Source organism: Perca fluviatilis, chromosome 7 (assembly GCF_010015445.1).
Source record: "Perca fluviatilis chromosome 7, GENO_Pfluv_1.0, whole genome shotgun sequence".
NCBI classification, from domain to species: domain Eukaryota; kingdom Metazoa; phylum Chordata; class Actinopteri; order Perciformes; family Percidae; genus Perca; species Perca fluviatilis.
This window is the reverse complement of record NC_053118.1, coordinates 17,237,420-17,256,485: the sequence shown is the minus strand read 5'-3', so window position 1 is coordinate 17,256,485 and position 19,066 is coordinate 17,237,420. Positions and strand designations below refer to the sequence as shown.

The 19,066-nt window shown below is 39.6% G+C and overlaps 1 protein-coding gene across 1 annotated transcript in view; it reads left to right on the top strand.

Annotated features, from left to right (window-relative positions):
* col14a1a (collagen, type XIV, alpha 1a) overlaps positions 1-19,066 on the top strand; it is a 140,138-nt gene that overhangs the window by 46,451 nt on the left and 74,621 nt on the right. The window contains 10 exon segments of the mRNA XM_039806678.1: positions 85-214; positions 532-671; positions 1,039-1,165; positions 3,582-3,721; positions 6,027-6,159; positions 6,650-6,685; positions 7,970-8,112; positions 10,352-10,484; positions 11,724-11,846; positions 13,741-13,890. Coding sequence (XP_039662612.1) covers positions 85-214; positions 532-671; positions 1,039-1,165; positions 3,582-3,721; positions 6,027-6,159; positions 6,650-6,685; positions 7,970-8,112; positions 10,352-10,484; positions 11,724-11,846; positions 13,741-13,890 — 1,255 coding nt within the window.

Genomic DNA, 19,066 nt, shown 5'->3' with positions numbered 1-19,066 from the left:
AGTTTTAAACAGCAACTTGGCAGCTGAGAGTCAGTTTTATTTTAAATGCTGTAATGTGTGCATTTGTGCGTGTTTGTCCCCCAGGTCAAGGTGTCTGATGCAGTGACAGAGCTGGAGCTGGATGGATTGACCCCTCGCACTGAATACACCGTCACTGTTTATGCCATGTATGGGGAGGAGGCCAGTGACCCTATTACAAACCAGGAAACTACATGTGAGTAATGCACATGCACAAACATACCATTTTTAACTTCTGTCCACATGAGTGCTCTCATTCTGAACCTCTATCCTAACCTTCACCTAAATTAAATACTAATCTTAACTGTAAAAACTAATCTTAACCCTCAAACAGACATTGGATCAGACAAAACATCCTTTTTTCCAACAATGTCTTCACTCTCAAGTCTAAAACGCAAACTGGTTCTCACAAAGCAAGAAGCGCAAGAGCATACAAACACACATCAACCACTTGCTCTCTCACTCTCTTTCTTTCTCTCTTTCTCTCTTTCTCTCTTTCTCTCTCTCTTCTAGTACCACTGAGTCATCCCAGCAACCTCCAGTTCTCTGACATCACTCACAACTCCGCCCACATCAGTTGGGACCCCGTGCCCAGAGGAGTTAAAGGTTATCGCATCATGTGGGTCAAGACAGACGGACTAGTCACGGAAGAGGTGTGTGTGACACGCGTAGCTCTGTGATTTTATGTGTTTTATGCGAATTTTTAGATTCATTATATTTGACAGTATTTATATCTGCGAGAGTCTGTGTCTTGATGAGAAGAAGTGGAAAAAAAGAGGAAGAAACAATAGAACAAAGAAGAGATTGATTGTAGGGATTGTTCTTACTATGAGGTTAGACTGGAATGAGTATTGAGCACTGATATAAATCAGTTTGGAAAATATTCAGATTGCAATCTTCACAGGAGTGAGTAGTGCTGTGTCACAATCTATCGTCAAACATTTATGTTGTCTTTTTGGCTTACTGCCTTTGTAATATATTTTTGTGTGGATATGTCGTGTGTCTCTGTGTGTTGCGCAGGTGGAGGTAGGTTCAGTGAACTCCTATGACCTCAGTGAGTTGACGTCTCTGATGGAGTATTCAGTGGCCATCTTTGCCCTGTATGATGAGGGCCAATCGGAGCCACTCACAGACGGATTCACTACCAGTAAGTTGCTTTTTGGCTGGAAGGATACATAAGAAGATCCTTCAGTAAGTTAGTTTAACCAATGTTGGCACCAGTGGTACAGTAATTATCAAGTCCATTCGTTCATTTTTTACTGTAGTCCAGTTTGTCTTCCTCATTGGTGTTTCAACATTTACCTATTTACCTACCTCTCTGCTAAGGACAATTGTGTCTCAATTTCCTGAAAATAGTTGTATCAGTACCATTAGAAGACAAACTTTCTCTTCTGGTGCCAAACAATGTTGAATTTTATTACCCCAACTGGGCCTTCTGCTATTTTGGCGGTGTGCCCATCTCATTTACACTTCGGTATAATAGCTCAGTCACATTAAAAGGTCATTTCACTGTCCCTTACTATTCCGTCACGCTAACAGATATTGATTCGTAACAATATCCCTTTAAGCAACAAGCAGTTGGGCTCCAGGGCTGAGTCAGCTAAAGGAAATGTATTTCTGGCAAGCAACTATTAAACTATTCACTCTAAAGGGCCACGTTGATTTTTATTGATCTCCTGGCAAACTTTGTTCAATGGACCAGGTTTGAGAAAGGGAGCTTCATGAACTAATGCACTTTAAAGGTTTTTGAGTGGATGTGTGGGAAATGATGGGAACCTGCATGATAAGAGTTCACACCAAAAGTGTTGTTGTTGTAAGTTTAGATAATTGCTTAATAAATAGTTTAAACTTGTGCAGTACATTAGCCCCTAAAGTCAGGAAAGTAGCAGTTTATTATCCTGGTCACTGATTGTACCATGTTCCTAACTAAAGCTAGCTCATGGTCATATGGATATTAGCATACTACCATAGTAGTGAACATGGTATTTTAATGTTGTTCCAATTACACACAGCTTGATTCTCAGGGCCCTATCTTGCACCCAGCGCAATTGACTTTGTACACCAACGCATGTATCGTTCCTATTTTGCACCCAACGCACAATGGACTTTTCCCTCCACAGGGGGGCAAAGGTAAAAAAGGGAAGAAACACCCCCCCGGGGCGGTTCAGAACCAATTTTTTAATTAAAAAAAAAACTCCCCCCGGGGGCGGTTCAGCAAAACCGCGGTTCAGGCGCAAACGTTCCCTAGTGCTATTTTGCAGTTTCAGAAAACAATTCTGCCACAGACCAAGAAAAACCTGGTCTAAAGTCAATGGCGCTAGTCTAAAGTCAGTGGTGCGTTATTCAGATGCTATTTTAGGGGCGCATGCTTGGCCATAATGTAGCGTGTGCACAACGCGCATACACTTTGCTTCTCTCATACTGATGCAGCAGTTCCCATTTTTGCAAACCATACATAATTACAAGGAAAAATATTACTGAAAATGCGCTTCAGGTGTTTGGATAGATCAGGAGGCACTTTACAGTACAGTCCTCAAAAAGTCGCAGCATTCTTTGTGGCTGGTTGTGTTTTACACAACATTTCCATGAATCATGGATGTGTTGATGACAAATATTAGAGGATTTAAGGAGACGATGTTGAACCACGGCGGGATTGGACACTTGAGGGTCCGGAAGTGGCAATGCGCGATGCGCTCCTGGTGGAGCAGGTGGACGGAGATGGAGTGGGGGGAGGAGGAAGGGCCACAACAGGAGCAGGTGGTGCGTTTGGAGGCCCACGCTCCATGGCTGCAGCAATCCTCTCCAGACTTGAGGAGATGCGCCCGAGAGTCCGCAGCAACATCGCCACCCGGTCAAGACGGGCATTTATTACTTTGCCGCATCCCGGACAGCTCCCGCTGGCGTGCACCAGGCAAATCCGCCGTCATAATAGCAATCCGCCATGGAACAAGCGCGCCTGCTCTTAAAGGGAATGTGAGATTGACTGAATGTGAGACTCTGATTGGTTTATTGCACGTTATGCCCAAACCACACCCAGCTACTTCAGACTAACCCATTTTAGATTTGCGTTGGGCGCAAGACTCATTTATCTTGCCGGTATATAGCAACAGCGCCAGAGATCCGCCCACAAAGCTACTTGCGTTTTGCGTTTGATAGTTGCGTTTCAGATCGTTAAAATAGGGCCCTTAGTCTGGATTGGTGCAACCAGAGTGGATGTTTAGTTCTTTGCAGCTGTAGGTATTTCGGGAAGCAAATATTCAATGAAAAGCTAACGTTTGTATTAACATTTAAAACAATCATGATAAGTGTGCTTACACTGCAGTAGTACATGCAACATTTCCTTGAAAGTTGAATCAAACAGTGCAGTTGCAGTACCAGCCAAGCCTTTTGTCAGTTCTCTTTCTATTTCCCAGTAATGCAGGGCTTGTGCTGCTTAGTGGTAGGCATCATGAGGAAAAACTAGTGCAGAACACTGTGGAACTATCACAAAGAAGTTGTTAGAAATGGCATGCCATTGACGAGGTAAAACAAAAAGAAAAGAAAGCTCTCTGTCTACCTCTTAGCTCCAGTTCCTGGTCCTTTGGATCTACGCTCCAATGATGTTGGCATAGACAGCTTTCAGGTCAGCTGGGATCACTCAGCCAATGACATCATCCTCTACAGACTCTCCTGGGCACCGTTCACAGGTGGCGACACAAAGGAGGTCAGTACCAATAAAATACTGTATGTGAAAGGTGTTTTTTTTAGATACAGTTTTCTCGAAAATATTTTTTCACTCACAAGAAGTGAAATGTGACAGTGCAGATCATCCTCACAGATCATGTTGACAACTCTATAGGCATGAAAGTTTAAGTTTGAGTCCGTGGTGCAGCTATAAGCTAGCCTTAAACTTCACTTCCTCAAGATATTTCACCAATCTATAATTTAGCATCAAAAGATGAATAACCTGCATGAACTCAGATTTTGTTTTTATTTAGCCAGGGGTCCACGTATTATCTCTATTGGCTGCACTCCATATGCTCAGATAAAGGAGAGCCTGTACTTTATAGAATTGCATATAAGCTTAACTACACTACTGCTAGCTGGTAAAACCCCTGGCATGGCTGAGTATAAATAAAGGCTGAACAAATCTACAAATTAATGGCTTGGTGTTTTATTACCATGATCTGGGGTTTAGAGACAGCTGGGCAGCAGCGATAGAGCCCTTAGGTCTGTAAGAGTGTGTGCGTGTCTGTGTGTGCATGTTGTGTGAGCGTGTCTGTATATTTGTGCATTTGTGTATTTTGCTGAGAGTCATCAGAGCTGAAAATAACACTCTGGGGAGCTGGAGAGGTGGGCTGGTAATTCTGCCAGCATAGAAAAAGGGATGCAGCTTTTCTCTGTCTCTCACCCACATACTCTACACATGTACACACACAAACACACACACACACACACGCAAACAAACATTTACATCCTCCACCAGCCGACCGCTCTGTATTGTTGTATCTGAGAGGAGATTAAACATAATACAGTCAGCCACACAGACATACAAACAGAGTGAAAGATTACCCAGATCAAAACTTGACAGTTTTGATAATCTAGGGCTCCATGAGATGAGTAAATGATAGCATTGATGATCATGCTGTTTTGTTAGGATACATTTGTTTTTCTAGCATCCTGATACCTTTTTTAAAAGCAGATTTGGGGTTGTTTTGTACTCTTTGTTAATCAATAAAATGTCTGTTTGACTCCACTCTTTAATCAGGCAAATACCACTAAGGGCAATGCTGTAAAATAACAAAATATATCTCACTAAATGCAAGGAAATTTAAAAAGAAAAGCAAGAGAATGAATCATTAAAGATGCACCTGCTCCTTGGATAGCACAAATGGCCACCCCCACTGTGGAAATTTGCATGTAACTGTGCCTCAAAGGGCTCTGAAAGAAACAGATTCCTGCACATAATATGATTATTGAGTCATCTTCAGTAAATTCCAATTTGTAAATTCCAATTTCCAATTTGCAAGCTGTACTTTTGATGACCTCTTTGCGTGTACCTTGGGAACTGACTTATTTTTGTGTTGGGCAAATTGTATTGGTCGTTTGGACTCCTGCAGCAGTAGTTGATCCAACTGGCTACGCTGTTGTATTCAGGGGAAACCACACATTCCTGAGTAACTCATATTGTGATGGCCATCTTTGTAAGTCCTACAATGGCCTTATTCATATTATAGTATAGTAAGTACATTTAAATGATGATGAATTATACAATGCATAATTTATTTAACAGAGTATTACAACCAAATCCACATACAAATTACAACAGTTTGTTTCCATAGACACCATCCTATGAAAATATGCACCGTTTTCTTGCCTGAAATTACAAGCACTGAGGTGATTTGTTATTTTATGTTTTAGCAGTATTCTCTTCTAAACCTCAGTGACAAACTTCGTTTTGAAAGTCTGGTTTTGTACTTGGAGTATAAATAATCTGTCAGACTGTTGGTTAATGCTTAAAACTTTATCACATCTTCAGGGGTACTTAGGAAACTCTTCCTGTTTATTTTCTTTGAGCAAATATACAGCAACAACAAATAAAAATACAAAACACAACAAGGTGACCTAACATGTTAACAGCACATTTTAAACACAACATGACAAAAAAAAAAATGAAATGGGAAGCACTTGTAAGAACTGTTGTAAAAAAAGTTATAAAACAGCAAGAGCACATGGTTGACATATAGACAAGTATTTTTTTTGGAAAGAAGATATTGTTGGATGTCAACTGTAATATTTGTATGTGCTGTATATTTATTGCTATGTTGTAATTATTTTATTTTTTTAACTTGTACTATGGACCTTCCTTTTTGAGTCCTGAATAAAGTCATTATTATTATTATTATTATTATTTTTTATTATTATTATTATTATTATTATTATTATTATTATTATTATTATTATTATTATTATTATTATTATTATATGAGGCTAAGACTTGTGTGTGTGTGTGTGTTTCTCTTCTGCAGGTGGTCTTGAGTGGAAGTGAAAACAGATACATCCTGACCAGTCTGAGTCCGTCGACTGAGTATGAAGTTATGTTAACAGCTGTATTCAAAGATGAATCTGAGAGTGACACCGTCTCTGTTATAGAGACCACATGTAAGTGACATTAGACTGTTTCATTGGCAACATGTACGGTTGTTGTGTTACTAACTAACAAGGCAGTTGTAGTATTTGCTTTATCTAATCAATACAAAACTTGATGAAAGTCAGAATCTAAAAACTTTCCCAAAGAAAGAGACAAGTGTAATTACATGAAATTGCTTGGTTTCGTTGAAATTAGCCTGTGACCTAAGATCTTACTAATCCTACTCACTGAAGTGCCACTGTCTGTTGAAACAACAGACCAGTCCAATCACATCTGCCCTTTAGGATCATAGAATTAACATTTCTGAGTTCAAAACTTGGCTCTGCATGAGCCCATTTGCATTGATTTGTTTGTCGCAACTTATTTCAAAAGAAGAAAATCTGTTTTCCCGTCAATGATTCGTCATGTATTTCTGTTTAATTGCCTTAGTTATTGACACAGAGAGTTGTTGACGAGAGGTTCGATCCACTTATCTGATTTATGCTCTCTGCATTTTCCCAGTGGCCAAGACAACAACGATTGCTACCACAACCACAGGTAAGAAGTGTCCAAATAGCGTTTTTGTAAAATTCCAAAATGTCAGGAGTGTAAGTGTCGGAAGCATCACACTCAATGTGGTACATGTATTAATAATGGCCAAAAACTAATTTGAAAAGATGTGACACAATGTCATGTTGGATTAAAATTGTGCCATGAAATGTATAATTCCGTAATGTTTAAACCGTAGGAGTTTTTTTAAACAATTGTGCTTGCATGTGTTGCAAGTTTCTTGCTTTAAAAAACTATTCTTTCATAGAAGACGGCCAAATATTAATCAACATTCAAGCCAAGGCATCTGTATAGAAAGTCTTCTTCCATTAAAATATGAAAGGCTTTACTAGTTTCCAGGGCATGCAGATGCTGCCAGAGTTCAACCACAGTTATAGCAAGTTCCCGTAGCAGAGTTTTTGTCCTTGTTGCTCATTTAGTTTCAGGAAGCAAATCCAGAATTACTGAGAGCTTAGAAAAGCTCCACACTGTGTCTTCTGACTAAAATTGATGAATACAAAACTGAAACATTGATTAGATTCTCAGGCAAGATTCATTTTATGAAAAACGATTGGAAGATCTTTTATGTTTTTATAAGTGTGTTTACCAAGTTGGCTTCACCCAGAGACTATAGTTCAAACTTCATTTTCTCAGAGGCAACCCTGAGGCCATCTGGATTGTGTTTTTGTATGAGGAACAGGCAACAACTAACCGAGTCAGAGCAGTTTCTCCACTCAGGGGTTTAAAAGCTTAAAAAGCAACATGTCTCCTTCATTTAATGCCCTGCTCACTCTCCGAGAAACTTTAAAATAGCACATCTGCTTTGGTTAAAACTCCAAGTGCTCCTGTGAAAATCATAACTTAAAGTGGCCGGTTAAAAGACAGCAAGTCGCCTTTGCAGGGCTTATAGTTTAAAGCTGCATTATGTATGAAGCCCTCACTGATTGTCATCCACCCATGACTGCATAGACCTTAAGACATTTAGATTAAAGCTTTTGTCAAGACTGATGAACACTTTGTTGTTTTTTCAAACTCCAAGTAGTGTTCCTAAGAAAATGGGCCAGATTTTAATGAAACTTTATTATTATCCACCACATCATAGCAGTCTGAACATATTGGCACATTGGCAGTAACTGTTATGATTTTTAGCACACTAGCATTTTGACATTTTTCTAATCCATAGTTTACTGAACCACATTAAGTGTGGAGAAAGTAAGACGTGAGCCAAGATCTTGTGTACATTTTTGATATATAAATCCTACAGTAACTGTTATCTGTGATGTGGTGTCACAGTGGCACGTCTGGCTGTGAGAAACCTTCTGCTGAGTGACGAGACCACCCAGAGCTTAGAGGCATCATGGGAGCTGGAAGACCCCCAAGTGGAAAGCTACAGGGTCTCCTACGCTGGCCTCAGGGGCGACCACCAAGAGGAGTCTGTGAGTTGATCAAGTTGTGAGCTGTGACTGTAAAATGAATCATTCATAGCACAGATTAAGAGGTGCAAGGGACATTTGCTGTAGTGGGTTTATGGTTGTGTGCATTGAGTGTTTTCTGATTTGGATTATTTCTCTCTTTTATGAGCTATTTGCATATCCCTGCATAGTTTCTAAAGTCTTTTCTCTGCCACTTTGGGCATTGTAGCTCTCACACACATGCATGGCATGAACACACACAAAACGCTTCCCTGGTGAGTTGTGAACACTGATTATTTGGAATAGACAACACAGGAGTTGTATTGGGAGGAAGATCCTTGTTATTTCACACTTCCAGCCAACTGAATGGCCCTGCAGTGGTCAGTGTCAGGTCATCTGCTCCAATCAAAAAACTGATTACACTTTTAATCCCGGTCCACTCAGCCTCCCCTTCCTGATTCCTCTATCTGTGGTAAGAGCCCTTGAGCTCAGTGCCATGTACTGACCCTGATCGCTGATGCACACACACACAAACACTTTCTCTCCCTCCTGTCTTCTCTCTCGCCACCTCTTCTTACTTCCCTCCTCTCTGCCTCTCTTTTCCTGCCCACTGTTTTAATTTCCCAATGTGGTGTCAGAGCTTTAGAAGATGGAGAGGCTAGGCCAAGCCAGAAGACATTCCATTATCTTTTCAGCAGCCATTTACCTCACTGGGAGCAGAGATGGAGGGCAGCAGAGAAAAGAGCAAAAGAAACAAAGGGAGGTGGAAAAAGAAACAATAGCTAAATAAAATGGGAGAAAGGCTTAAACCTGTCCTCCAGCTGATAGATAAGGGTTGTTTTAGGTCTGGCCTCTCTCTGAAAGTTTGGATGTGTTTGATGTTCATGTGTGTGAGGAAGACAGATAGAGGGCAAAAGAGTCAACATGGACGATTCTGTGTGCTTTATAAGCTGGTTGTGTGTTTATTTATTTGTTAAGAAATGTTTGAGTGTGTGTGTGTGTGTGTGTGTGTGTGTGTGTGTGTGTGTGTGTGTGTGTGTGTGTGTGTGTGTGTGTGTGTGTGTGTGTGTGTGTGTGTGTGTGTGTGTCTTCCTGCTTTGACACTGGCAGGTGTTTCAGCACCGCAGTTAGAGTGGACAGCTCCTCCCATCTCATTGGCTGTGAGAGATTTACCTGGCCTTCCCTTAATGCACATTTCTCTCTCTAAAAAAAAAGGGGGGGTTTCACAAAAAGGGGGGTGCTCTATAATATCAATAAAGAAAAGTTAATCTCTCTGCTGTTTTTATGTCAAAGTCTTGTTTTGTAAGTTAGTTAAGAACTGACAGATGAACGTTAGAAGCCTTGCTGATGGGCATATCAAATAATGTTTTGGTTTACAAAAGGGAAAGTAGTTCATTAAAGTAGGAGAAAGTTTTTTGGACATATTGTATGGTTCATCAGCAGATTGTTTGCTCAGTTGTCACAGAACTGTAGATGTTGAATGAATGAACTGCAAAGCTCATTTGTAATCCAACATGGACAATACTTTTTAAAAGTGCTCAGAATAATGGGCGTTTAGACATCACCAGTCACTTAGCAAACTTCATCTGCTTATACAGTCGTTGGTCGAAAGCAGCAGAACAAAATGAACCTTCAGTGGAGATTGTTTTGTCAACTACTGTTTCCAAGGTCAGGATGGATTATAAAGTATCCATCTAGATTTAATCATGTTATAAAATGGCAACGTTAGGTTTCTCAGGTCTTTTTCTTAGTGTCAGTGAACCAAATATAATTTGTGTACGGCACTTCAGCATTTTATGACAAAGAGGTACCTTATTTATAAGAATGAATACTTTTTGAACTTAAACAAAGATGCAGAGAAAGAAGAAAATTGTTCTCAGCTCTTTTTTGCCTCACTGTTGGCCTAAACTGACTTTATTGACTAAACTGAAGTGAGCAGAATTCTTGAACAGTTGTGGTTCAATTCCCTTAAGGTATACGTAGCATTTTGCAAGCACTTTCTGTTTCACCTAATTAAGCCTGTCTTTAATCTGTGCCTCCAAATGTCCCTATAAACCAGCAGAGAAGAGTAACAGATTCTGTGTGTAGTCTGTTATATGGTGCATGTAACCTAGTGTGTGTTTGTGTGCGTGTGTGTGTGTGTGTGTGTGTGTGTGTGTGTGTGTGTGTGTGTGTGTGTGTGTGTGTGTGTGTGTGTGTGTGTGTGTGTGTGTGTGTGTGTGTGTGTGTGTGTGTGTGTGTGTGTGTGTGTGTGTGTGTGTAGGTGTTAGTTCCTGGTGGTCAGAGGAGAGCAGTCCTTCAGCCTTTACTGCCTGACACCCAGTACAAAGTGACAGTCACCCCAGTTTACACTGACAGAAAAGACGGAATCAGTGTCTCTGCCCTGGGTGCCACATGTAAGCCATACAAACACACCAACACACACACACACACTCAGACACACACAGACACACACTCCTTTATAATGAATTAACCACTGGGGTCAACTCTGGGTTTCTCAATTTTCATTATATAAAGATGCAGCTTCCAGTTTAGGTGAACACATCTGACAAAACTGAAAGCTAATGAAAATGAATTGTATTGCTGTGAGCAGAATGTTCTTTTGCATTGCATTAATTTCATGTTCATTCATGTTCCTGAAGGAGAATGTGAATTACGCTATGACAAATACTGATGCCTTCTTAATTGTCTTAATGAAGGCCATTCATAATTACAGCAACTCTTTTCATTAATGCGACGATTAAAATATTTAGCTCAGCGCTAATTGATTTTATCAACCATTCTTGATTACCTCTTATAAGCGGTTGTGATTGTCTCCTCGTTGTACAGAGAATTGAAATGTCAGACGGAATATGCCATGTTATTAGATGAGGGGTACTGTAGTTCACCATATTGCAAATAAAACCTCTTCTCAGCAGCATAGATGTACAGTAAATCAGAACCCAGGCTTGCTTGATGTAGAGTAAGACATGATTTTCCGACGGGGAAAAACTGTCTTCTCCTAAATCAGATCAATGTTACCATGATTTATATTTCACTGTTTGTTGAAAGGGATATAATTAAACCATATATCAACAATCTATATACAGAGTGGTATACCTTTTTTTAATTGTGAACAACAACAAGGAAGCCATAAGCCATACAGGCACTGCACTAGTTCTTAAAAAGTAAGGTATTGAAAAAAGTGTGAATGTGTGAAATTAGTGTTCCTGCAAAAAAGGGCTTGGCTCTCTTGCTTTGGTATTTGTACTAAAACTCTAGCACTAGTATTAAGAAAACTTTCAAATGATTTCCAGCCCTAAGTCATACTGTATACAGTAGATACACGATGACACTTGACCTCAGTAGAGGCCATGCATTTTTTTTTTTTAAACTTTAGGCAACTTGTAGCTCTATGGAGCTGTTTTTTTATAAGTGGGCCGTTTTGTATACTTTTTTGTAAACTTAAAAAAATCGGCTTTGCAAAGTTTTCATGAGGAAGGAAATGCTCTTGAAATATTTGCTAGACACAGTGCATCAGTAACACTGAATGTAAACATAACTTTTGTTTGTTTATGACAAAACTCCACATGGGCACATTTAAGTCAAGTTCTGAGAAGCACTTCTATATTCTAATTTGGTTCGTGTCTTGGCAGTGCCCCTCTTTTCTCCCGGAAACCTACGGGTGTCAGAAGAGTGGTACAACCGCTTCAGGGTCACCTGGGATCCACCTCAGTCTCCTACAGTGGGTTACAGGATCGTCTACCAGCCCATCTATGGTAAACACACACACACACACACACGGCCACTAAAATAAAACAAAGATATAATAATAACAAACCTTATTAATGCAGCTTTTCCAACAAAAGTGTGGCTAAAGGAGGAGCAGCAATTCTTTTTACAACACACCACCCAGTGGAAGGATGAAACAATTAGTACTTGAGAAGCGGCAGAACAGTGATAATGGGCTTTTGAGCTCTGGATCGCTGACGTTTTCCTTGATGCCTGAACCGTCTTGTTTACTACTATGTGCCTGTCGCAGGTTGGTTGCTGGTGGGTCCTCCCATAACGAGCAGATTAGTATGTTTGGAAGAGCCTGTGTCCCAGCAAAGCACACACTAAATAAAAAAAAATGCTCATGTGCTTTTAGTTTAGTTTAGTTTATTTCAATCAATCAATCACATAAATACACACTTGAAATGAAAAGGAAAATGAAATGAAACTCACTGAGATTCTATCAGCTGTAGCTAGCTAGCTAATCAAGCCAGCATTAAAGTGATGGTTCGGAGTAATTCACCCTAGGGTCCTTTGCACCATGACCTCGAGCCAAACACCCCCCCAGAAGCTTTTTTCAGACTGGGGTAACTTGGGCGTGTTAGCTATAGCTAGCGTTATCAGCTATAGCTAGGGCGTAAATGGACTTCCATCGTATCTGTAGTATTACCCCACTATAATACCGAAATGATACCAAAACGTCTACAAGTAGTACAAAAGTTATGTTATGCTCTCATAAAACAATGGATTGGAAAAGTTTGTAAGTACACCAGAAATTTATGAACACTTGCCTGCTCTCTTTTGCTCTCTGTTGCTGCTGTTGCTGCTGCTTCTACCTGCAGTTAGACGAGTGCTTAGGGCCGTCTACAAATTACTACACCGAAAGAGATACAACAAAAATATTTATTAATTTAATGATTAAATAAGGTAATGTCTCCAAACTTACCTCAGTTATTACTTGTATCCTGCTAGTTATACTACAGCACTTACTTTAAAAAAAAAGTTAAATTAAAAAATATTTTTGTTGCATCTCTTTTCGGTGTTGTAATTTGTAGACGGCCCTAAGCACTCGTTTTACAGCAGCAGCAACAACAACAGCAGAGAGCAGACGCAAGCAGGCAAGTGTTATTTACATAAACTTCTGGTGTACTTACAAACTTTCCAATCCATCGTTTTATGAGAGCATAACCTATTTGTACTACTTGTAGACGTTTGGTATCATTTCGGGCATTATTAGTGGGGTAACTTACGAGATACAAACGTGGGTCCATTAGCCCCTGCGCTAAGCTATTCAGCTGATAACGCTACTCTAGCTAACTCTCCCAATGTTTGACTCAGGTGAAAAAAGCTTCTGGGGGGATGTTTGGCTCGAGGTCATGGTGCAAAGGACCCTAGGGTGAATTACTCCGAACCATCACTTTAACGTAGCTCTGTGAGTTGGCTGAAAATGCCATCTCCAACTGTTGGTTGGTTTTACACAATGCATCATGTTAAAAGATTTAGGCTAAAGCTGAATGTCCATGGCAAAAAGTCAACAGCCTCACCAGCTGATGAGCCATGTAGAAAACATGAAAATAGAGAAAGGAAATTGTTCTTGTATTGCAGTGTATAGCTATTTAGTATTATAAGTGTGCTACAGAAATAAATTAAAATCCGAAATTCTAAGTCATTGTAACATAACCCTTTTTGGCTGTGTATGTGTTCACTTACAACTTTAGCTACATGAGAAAAACTGCTTTTAGGATGAAGACGAATCGATGTGTTTGGAAAATGCAATCCTATCTTGGGTAACCATGGCACAGTGTGCAGGGTCTAACCCACCAAGTTTCAATTCTAAATGGGATTAAAATTATATATTCTCTGTCTGTGCTCATGTATACATGTGTGTGTCTTTCTTAGTTCCAGGACCAGTTATGGAGACAACAGTGGGTAAAGATTTGAACTCCATGCTGCTACTGAATCTACTAACTGGGACGGAGTACAGTGTTCAAGTGACGGCTTCCTACCCTACAGGACAAAGTGAACCACTGCTAGTGAATGCCAAGACATGTAAGCGTCCTTATTGTACATCTGTAAAGACCACTCACACTTTGTTGTAAGAGTAGCTGTTAGGTAAGGGATAATGTAGAGTGAGTATTACACGGGTTATTACATGGCTACTCATACAAAGGAGCTAACTAAGCTACTCATACTAAAGCTACTCATAACTAATGCTCTGTTTGCACTGTTGCAATGAACTCTGTTAGCGATCCCCAGTTTGCCCGTCTCTCCCTTTGTGATCGCTGATCAGCTGTATGAGCTCCATATGAGCACAAATATTGATTTAAAAACGATTTTATTGATGTAAAAATGGTCTGCCAGAGTCTATGAACAGAACTCCATACATAGCAACAGTCTGTTATACTTAGCAACGGTCTGTTATACAGAAATAGCGGACCGCAGAATGCAGTGATTGACCAATCAGAATCAAGTATTCAACCAAGGCATTTGATAATACGTGGATATGATATCTGATTGTCCAATTAAACTCACGTTTTCCTTCATAGAAATGTCTTCACTGTCTTCCTCACTTTGCACTGTTGACATTGTATTGGCATGACTGTAGTCAATAATGACGACATTTCACTTCTGGGATTGTTCAGGTGTCGCTGGAAATTCCGCCGGATGTCCGTCACCTTCTGCTTTCTTTGTCTTGTAATTTTAAACTCTGGTGGATTCATGAGGACTATGGTTAACTGCTCCTCAGATCTCTGCAGGTTAAATCCAGACAGCTAGCTAGACTATCTGTCCAATCTGAGTTTTCTGTTGCACAACTAAAACAACCTTTGAACGTACACATGTTCCACCAGAACAAGTTCCTTCCTGAGGCTATTTTGCAGCAGCACCGTTGCTCCATCTTGGGCCCAAGACGTTTGTGATTGGTTTAAAGAAATGCCTTTAAACCAGAGCACATTTTTCTCCTATCTCGGAATGCTGTGTGGACTAGCCAGACCCTCCTTTGCAGCGCTGTGGAGGAAGGTCTGGCAATGTGAGACATGAGTGTACATGAGTGTAAATAGAAGAGGCACTGTTTGCTGAGGTAATAGTAAAAGTGAATTTTATGAAAGTGAAATTCTAAATGTAATTTTAAATTTAGCTTATACTGATGAGAACCTGATTTGTTTTTGGAAAGTCGTACCAAATTTCAAAATGAGTCATTTCCAAAATGAGTCATTTCCAAAATGAGTCATTTCCAAAATGAGTCATTTCCAAAATGAGTCATTTCCAAAAATGAGCCCTAATGGGGACGTCACCATCACCTTAAGTTTACTTTTTAAATTTGTCACAAAGGACACTGTGACTATTGGAAGGAGGAGGCAGCAGAAGAAAAGCTAACTAGTTTGAGGAAAGTGGAAAAATGTACAACATGCATTATAACTGCCTGCTGATACCATACACTTTAATTTCCATTGAGACTTTAGCAAACAGACAGATAGACGGAAGGATATTAATATTTCCCAGTCAGCCAGCGAGAACAATCCCTTTTGCATATAGATTAGGTATCAGTAGGTGCAGTAAGACCTAATGCAGGCTTTAACATCTCTCACATCTAAAACAAATAGACTGTAAGAGAGGGACGAGTGAGAAAGAGAGCGAGATTGACTGTTGATAGAGAGAAAGAGAGAAAAGTGTATGTAGTGAAGCGATATGTGTGTGTGCATGTTCATATACATATTCTTTAAACCCACTCTGGCAGGCTTTCAGAATAGTGCCATGTCCTAATCTATCACCAAACATTTATGTTGTCTTTTTGGCTTACAGTCTTTCTGTTTGTGTGGTCTTCAGAAAACTGCTATCTCATTCCTTACTTTAAAATCTACTATTGTCTTTTGGGCTTGCTGTCTAATTGGCCGGCAGGGACTTGCCAAATGGCAGAGCATTAAATGGGATGAAAACAAACATACTGTAATTTTAATATCTCATGAATTTCTCATGCCTGTTAATGCACACACCAAAAAGAGAATTAGATTTTTCTCTAAAAAAGCTATTTGCCTTAAAGAACAGATTAAGCATTGCACATCACTGCAGCACAAATTATTTAAAATAAATCAGTTTTAAAAGAAATCCCCTTTTAATTGCTGATGATGTGTCAAGTGATTCATTTCTCTACATGTAGTCTTTGCATTTTATTTTTCAAAACGTTTCAATAAAGTTAATTACTACCTGTCTCTACACAATTCTCAAAATGAAAGATGCGTTCATAGGAAGATAATGATGAAATATGAGGCATTGACAAGTCAATTTATCAGACTTCCCCTTTTAAACTTCACCTTCTGTCCCTGGTGTGGCACTTGAAGTTTGTGCCTCTATGTACACCTCATCAAATTTAATTTACTTTCTTGGCTCCTCATAGTTGCACATTGCCAGACCTTCCTCCACAGCACTGCAAAGGAGGGTCTGGCTAGTCCACACAGCATTCCAGGATAGGAGAAAAACGTGCTCCGGTTTATTGGCATTTCTTCAAACCAATCACATCATCTTGGGCGGCACTAAGCACCGGGCCAAGCGACAGTGACTCTGCAAAATAGCCTCGGGAAGGAACTTGTTTTGGTGGAACATGTATATGTTCAAAGGTTGTTTTAGTCGTGCAAGAGAAAACTCAGATTTGACAGATAGTCTAGCTAGCTGTCTGGATTTACCCTGCAGAGATCTGAGGAGCAGTTACGCATAGTCCTCATAAATGTACCGGAGTTTAGAATGTCAACACAAAGAAAGCAGAAGGTGAGGGACATCCGGCGGATCCTCCAGCGACACCGGAACAATTCTGTAAATTAAACGTTGTTGATATAGCCTAGGCTCCTCATAAAACCCATTTATATATGTACACTACAAAATAATCTATATGTATAATAACTTTATCTACAGTTTTGCATTTTCTCCATGAGACACAAGCAATTCACACTGCACTGATACATTTCAGATGTATCAGATTTTCCCATATCACACAGGGCATATTTATATTCATTGCCCATATTTGTACTTTCCACTGAAGGAACTCTGATTTATATTAAGGAGGATGCGTTCAGTCATTTGTCATTTTAATAAGGGAGATACAGTAACATATACTGTATCCCTGGGTACACTGCATTCATTGCAGCCTCACCATGGGAGCCAGCTGGCATGTTTACACCAATAAATTACACATACTAGCATGTAGCATAAAAAGGTAATGATTGGTACCTTGAGGGCCATTGAATGAAATGAAACAGTTTCCTCCAAATGAAATTTGTATTGAGGTGCTGGAACTAAAAATGAATTTTCCAAGGGACCACTGAGGGCTGCTCGGTCAATCTTGTCTCAAGAAACTTTGTAGTATGCACAAAAAACGAAATAATATGTTTAATTCACAGAATGTGAGAGAAGTTTAACTGACATGACGAGAAACAGGCAGAAGTAGAAAGAATAAATAATGTGGTGGAAACTAGTGTTGGAAAGAGGGTGTGAAGGCTGGGAAGGCAGATGGGTGCAAATGTTTGGCTTCATATTAGGCAATGTCAGCTCTCTCACGCAGACAGAGATATTTTCTGACTGATTGCAGTATCTCCATATGGTCCACCATGGTTTATATCCAGAGTACTCATTTTATTTGGACTTTTGGATAATTAAAATGGCCTCCACATCCTCAGTTCCTCTTCTTTTTGTACTTTTAATCTTGTACCTTCCCCTTCTCTCTCATTCTTTTATATTTCTTTTCCTAGTTTTAATGATTTTTCTCTACAGTATGTTTAAACTGGCTTGGTGGTATACTCCATCTTACCAAAACGTGTTTGGTGTGTTTGATTATTGCTGCAGACAAAAGTGGGGGCAGAAATGTCTCAGACGTCCCTCAAGGAAATAAATTCAAAGTTCTCCTAGAACAAATAAACTGTGGAATAAAACAAATATGTGGCCTAAAACCAACATTTTTGCAGTCAATAGTCTATTGGTGGCAGTAAATGATTTTGCCAGTTTGGCTTGTCAGCCCGTGCACTCACAGCAATCAAGCCCAAATGCAGAGCTTCATGTTGGTCAAGAACCTGCCATTTACTGTACATGTGCAGACATGCCAAATTGATCTTGGTTGAGTAAACTGCCAGCTGACAAAATTTCTTATTGTATGTATGTACACATGTACACACCACACACATGCATCTATACATGATTATTACTATATATGTCCATATTCATGTGTTAATTTGTACATATGTGCATGCTAGTGTGCATTTTGCACGGCTGTGTATGAGAGTGAGTCTAACTTTGCATATCACTGAATAAAAATAAGGGTTGTCATATGCATTATTCACTAGTATTTAAAATAAGGCACATGCCATATGGTCCCAGTATAAAATGTCCATTTACTGGCACTAGAGACAAGTTTATTTTATACCATCAGCAATTCTGTTAACAAGGGGGAAAGAATGAGAAAGAAAGCAAGAGCGAAGAGAGAGTGACTCCTGGGAGGTTACACTTAAATCTCACTACCAACAAGCTGCTATTTAAATTGCTTGCTGTGTTTTGCATTTTGCTGCATCATGCCTCATTGTTTCTCCACAAAACAGTTAAACACCAAGCCTGACTAATTTAACTACTTTGAGATTTGTTCTCACATCTACACAGCTGAGTGTTGTAACTGGAACTGTCAGTATAAATACATTTCCAACATTTCCACTTTATATGGTAACTTTATGTTAATGTTTTAGCTATCAGAAGACTAAAATAGTTTGATGCAGTTCTAACCCTAACTTTAAAGTTATGAACATTTTGTGTGAGTCAAAGTTTTAGTGGCACATGATGTGAAGTTCATAAAACCATGTTGCTCTCTGTACAGCCAAACTGACCACATTTCTGTCAAAGTAGTTTACTGTTTACAGTTTAATGATATATCTGTGCAAAATTAGTTCTGATTTCATCTGATTCCTGACACCATTAAGAAGATGCAAGGTATCCTTAACAAAAATAGTTTGGTGCAAAACTACAGTAGTACTGTAGCCCACATCATCCATGGCTGGAGCCAGCCAGAGTGCTATGTGGGTGTCAGTTGGAGTCTTGGATCGTCTGGCGGTTGGAGGAGCTCGGTGGTTCTTACTAGACAAGGGACAAAAGAGACAATAAAGCAAAAGTAAAAGTTTAGAAAATGTGAAAAGGTGCCACAGTTTTTTAGAAACTACTTTATTTTTTTCCAATATTGTTAAACATCAGTTATAAC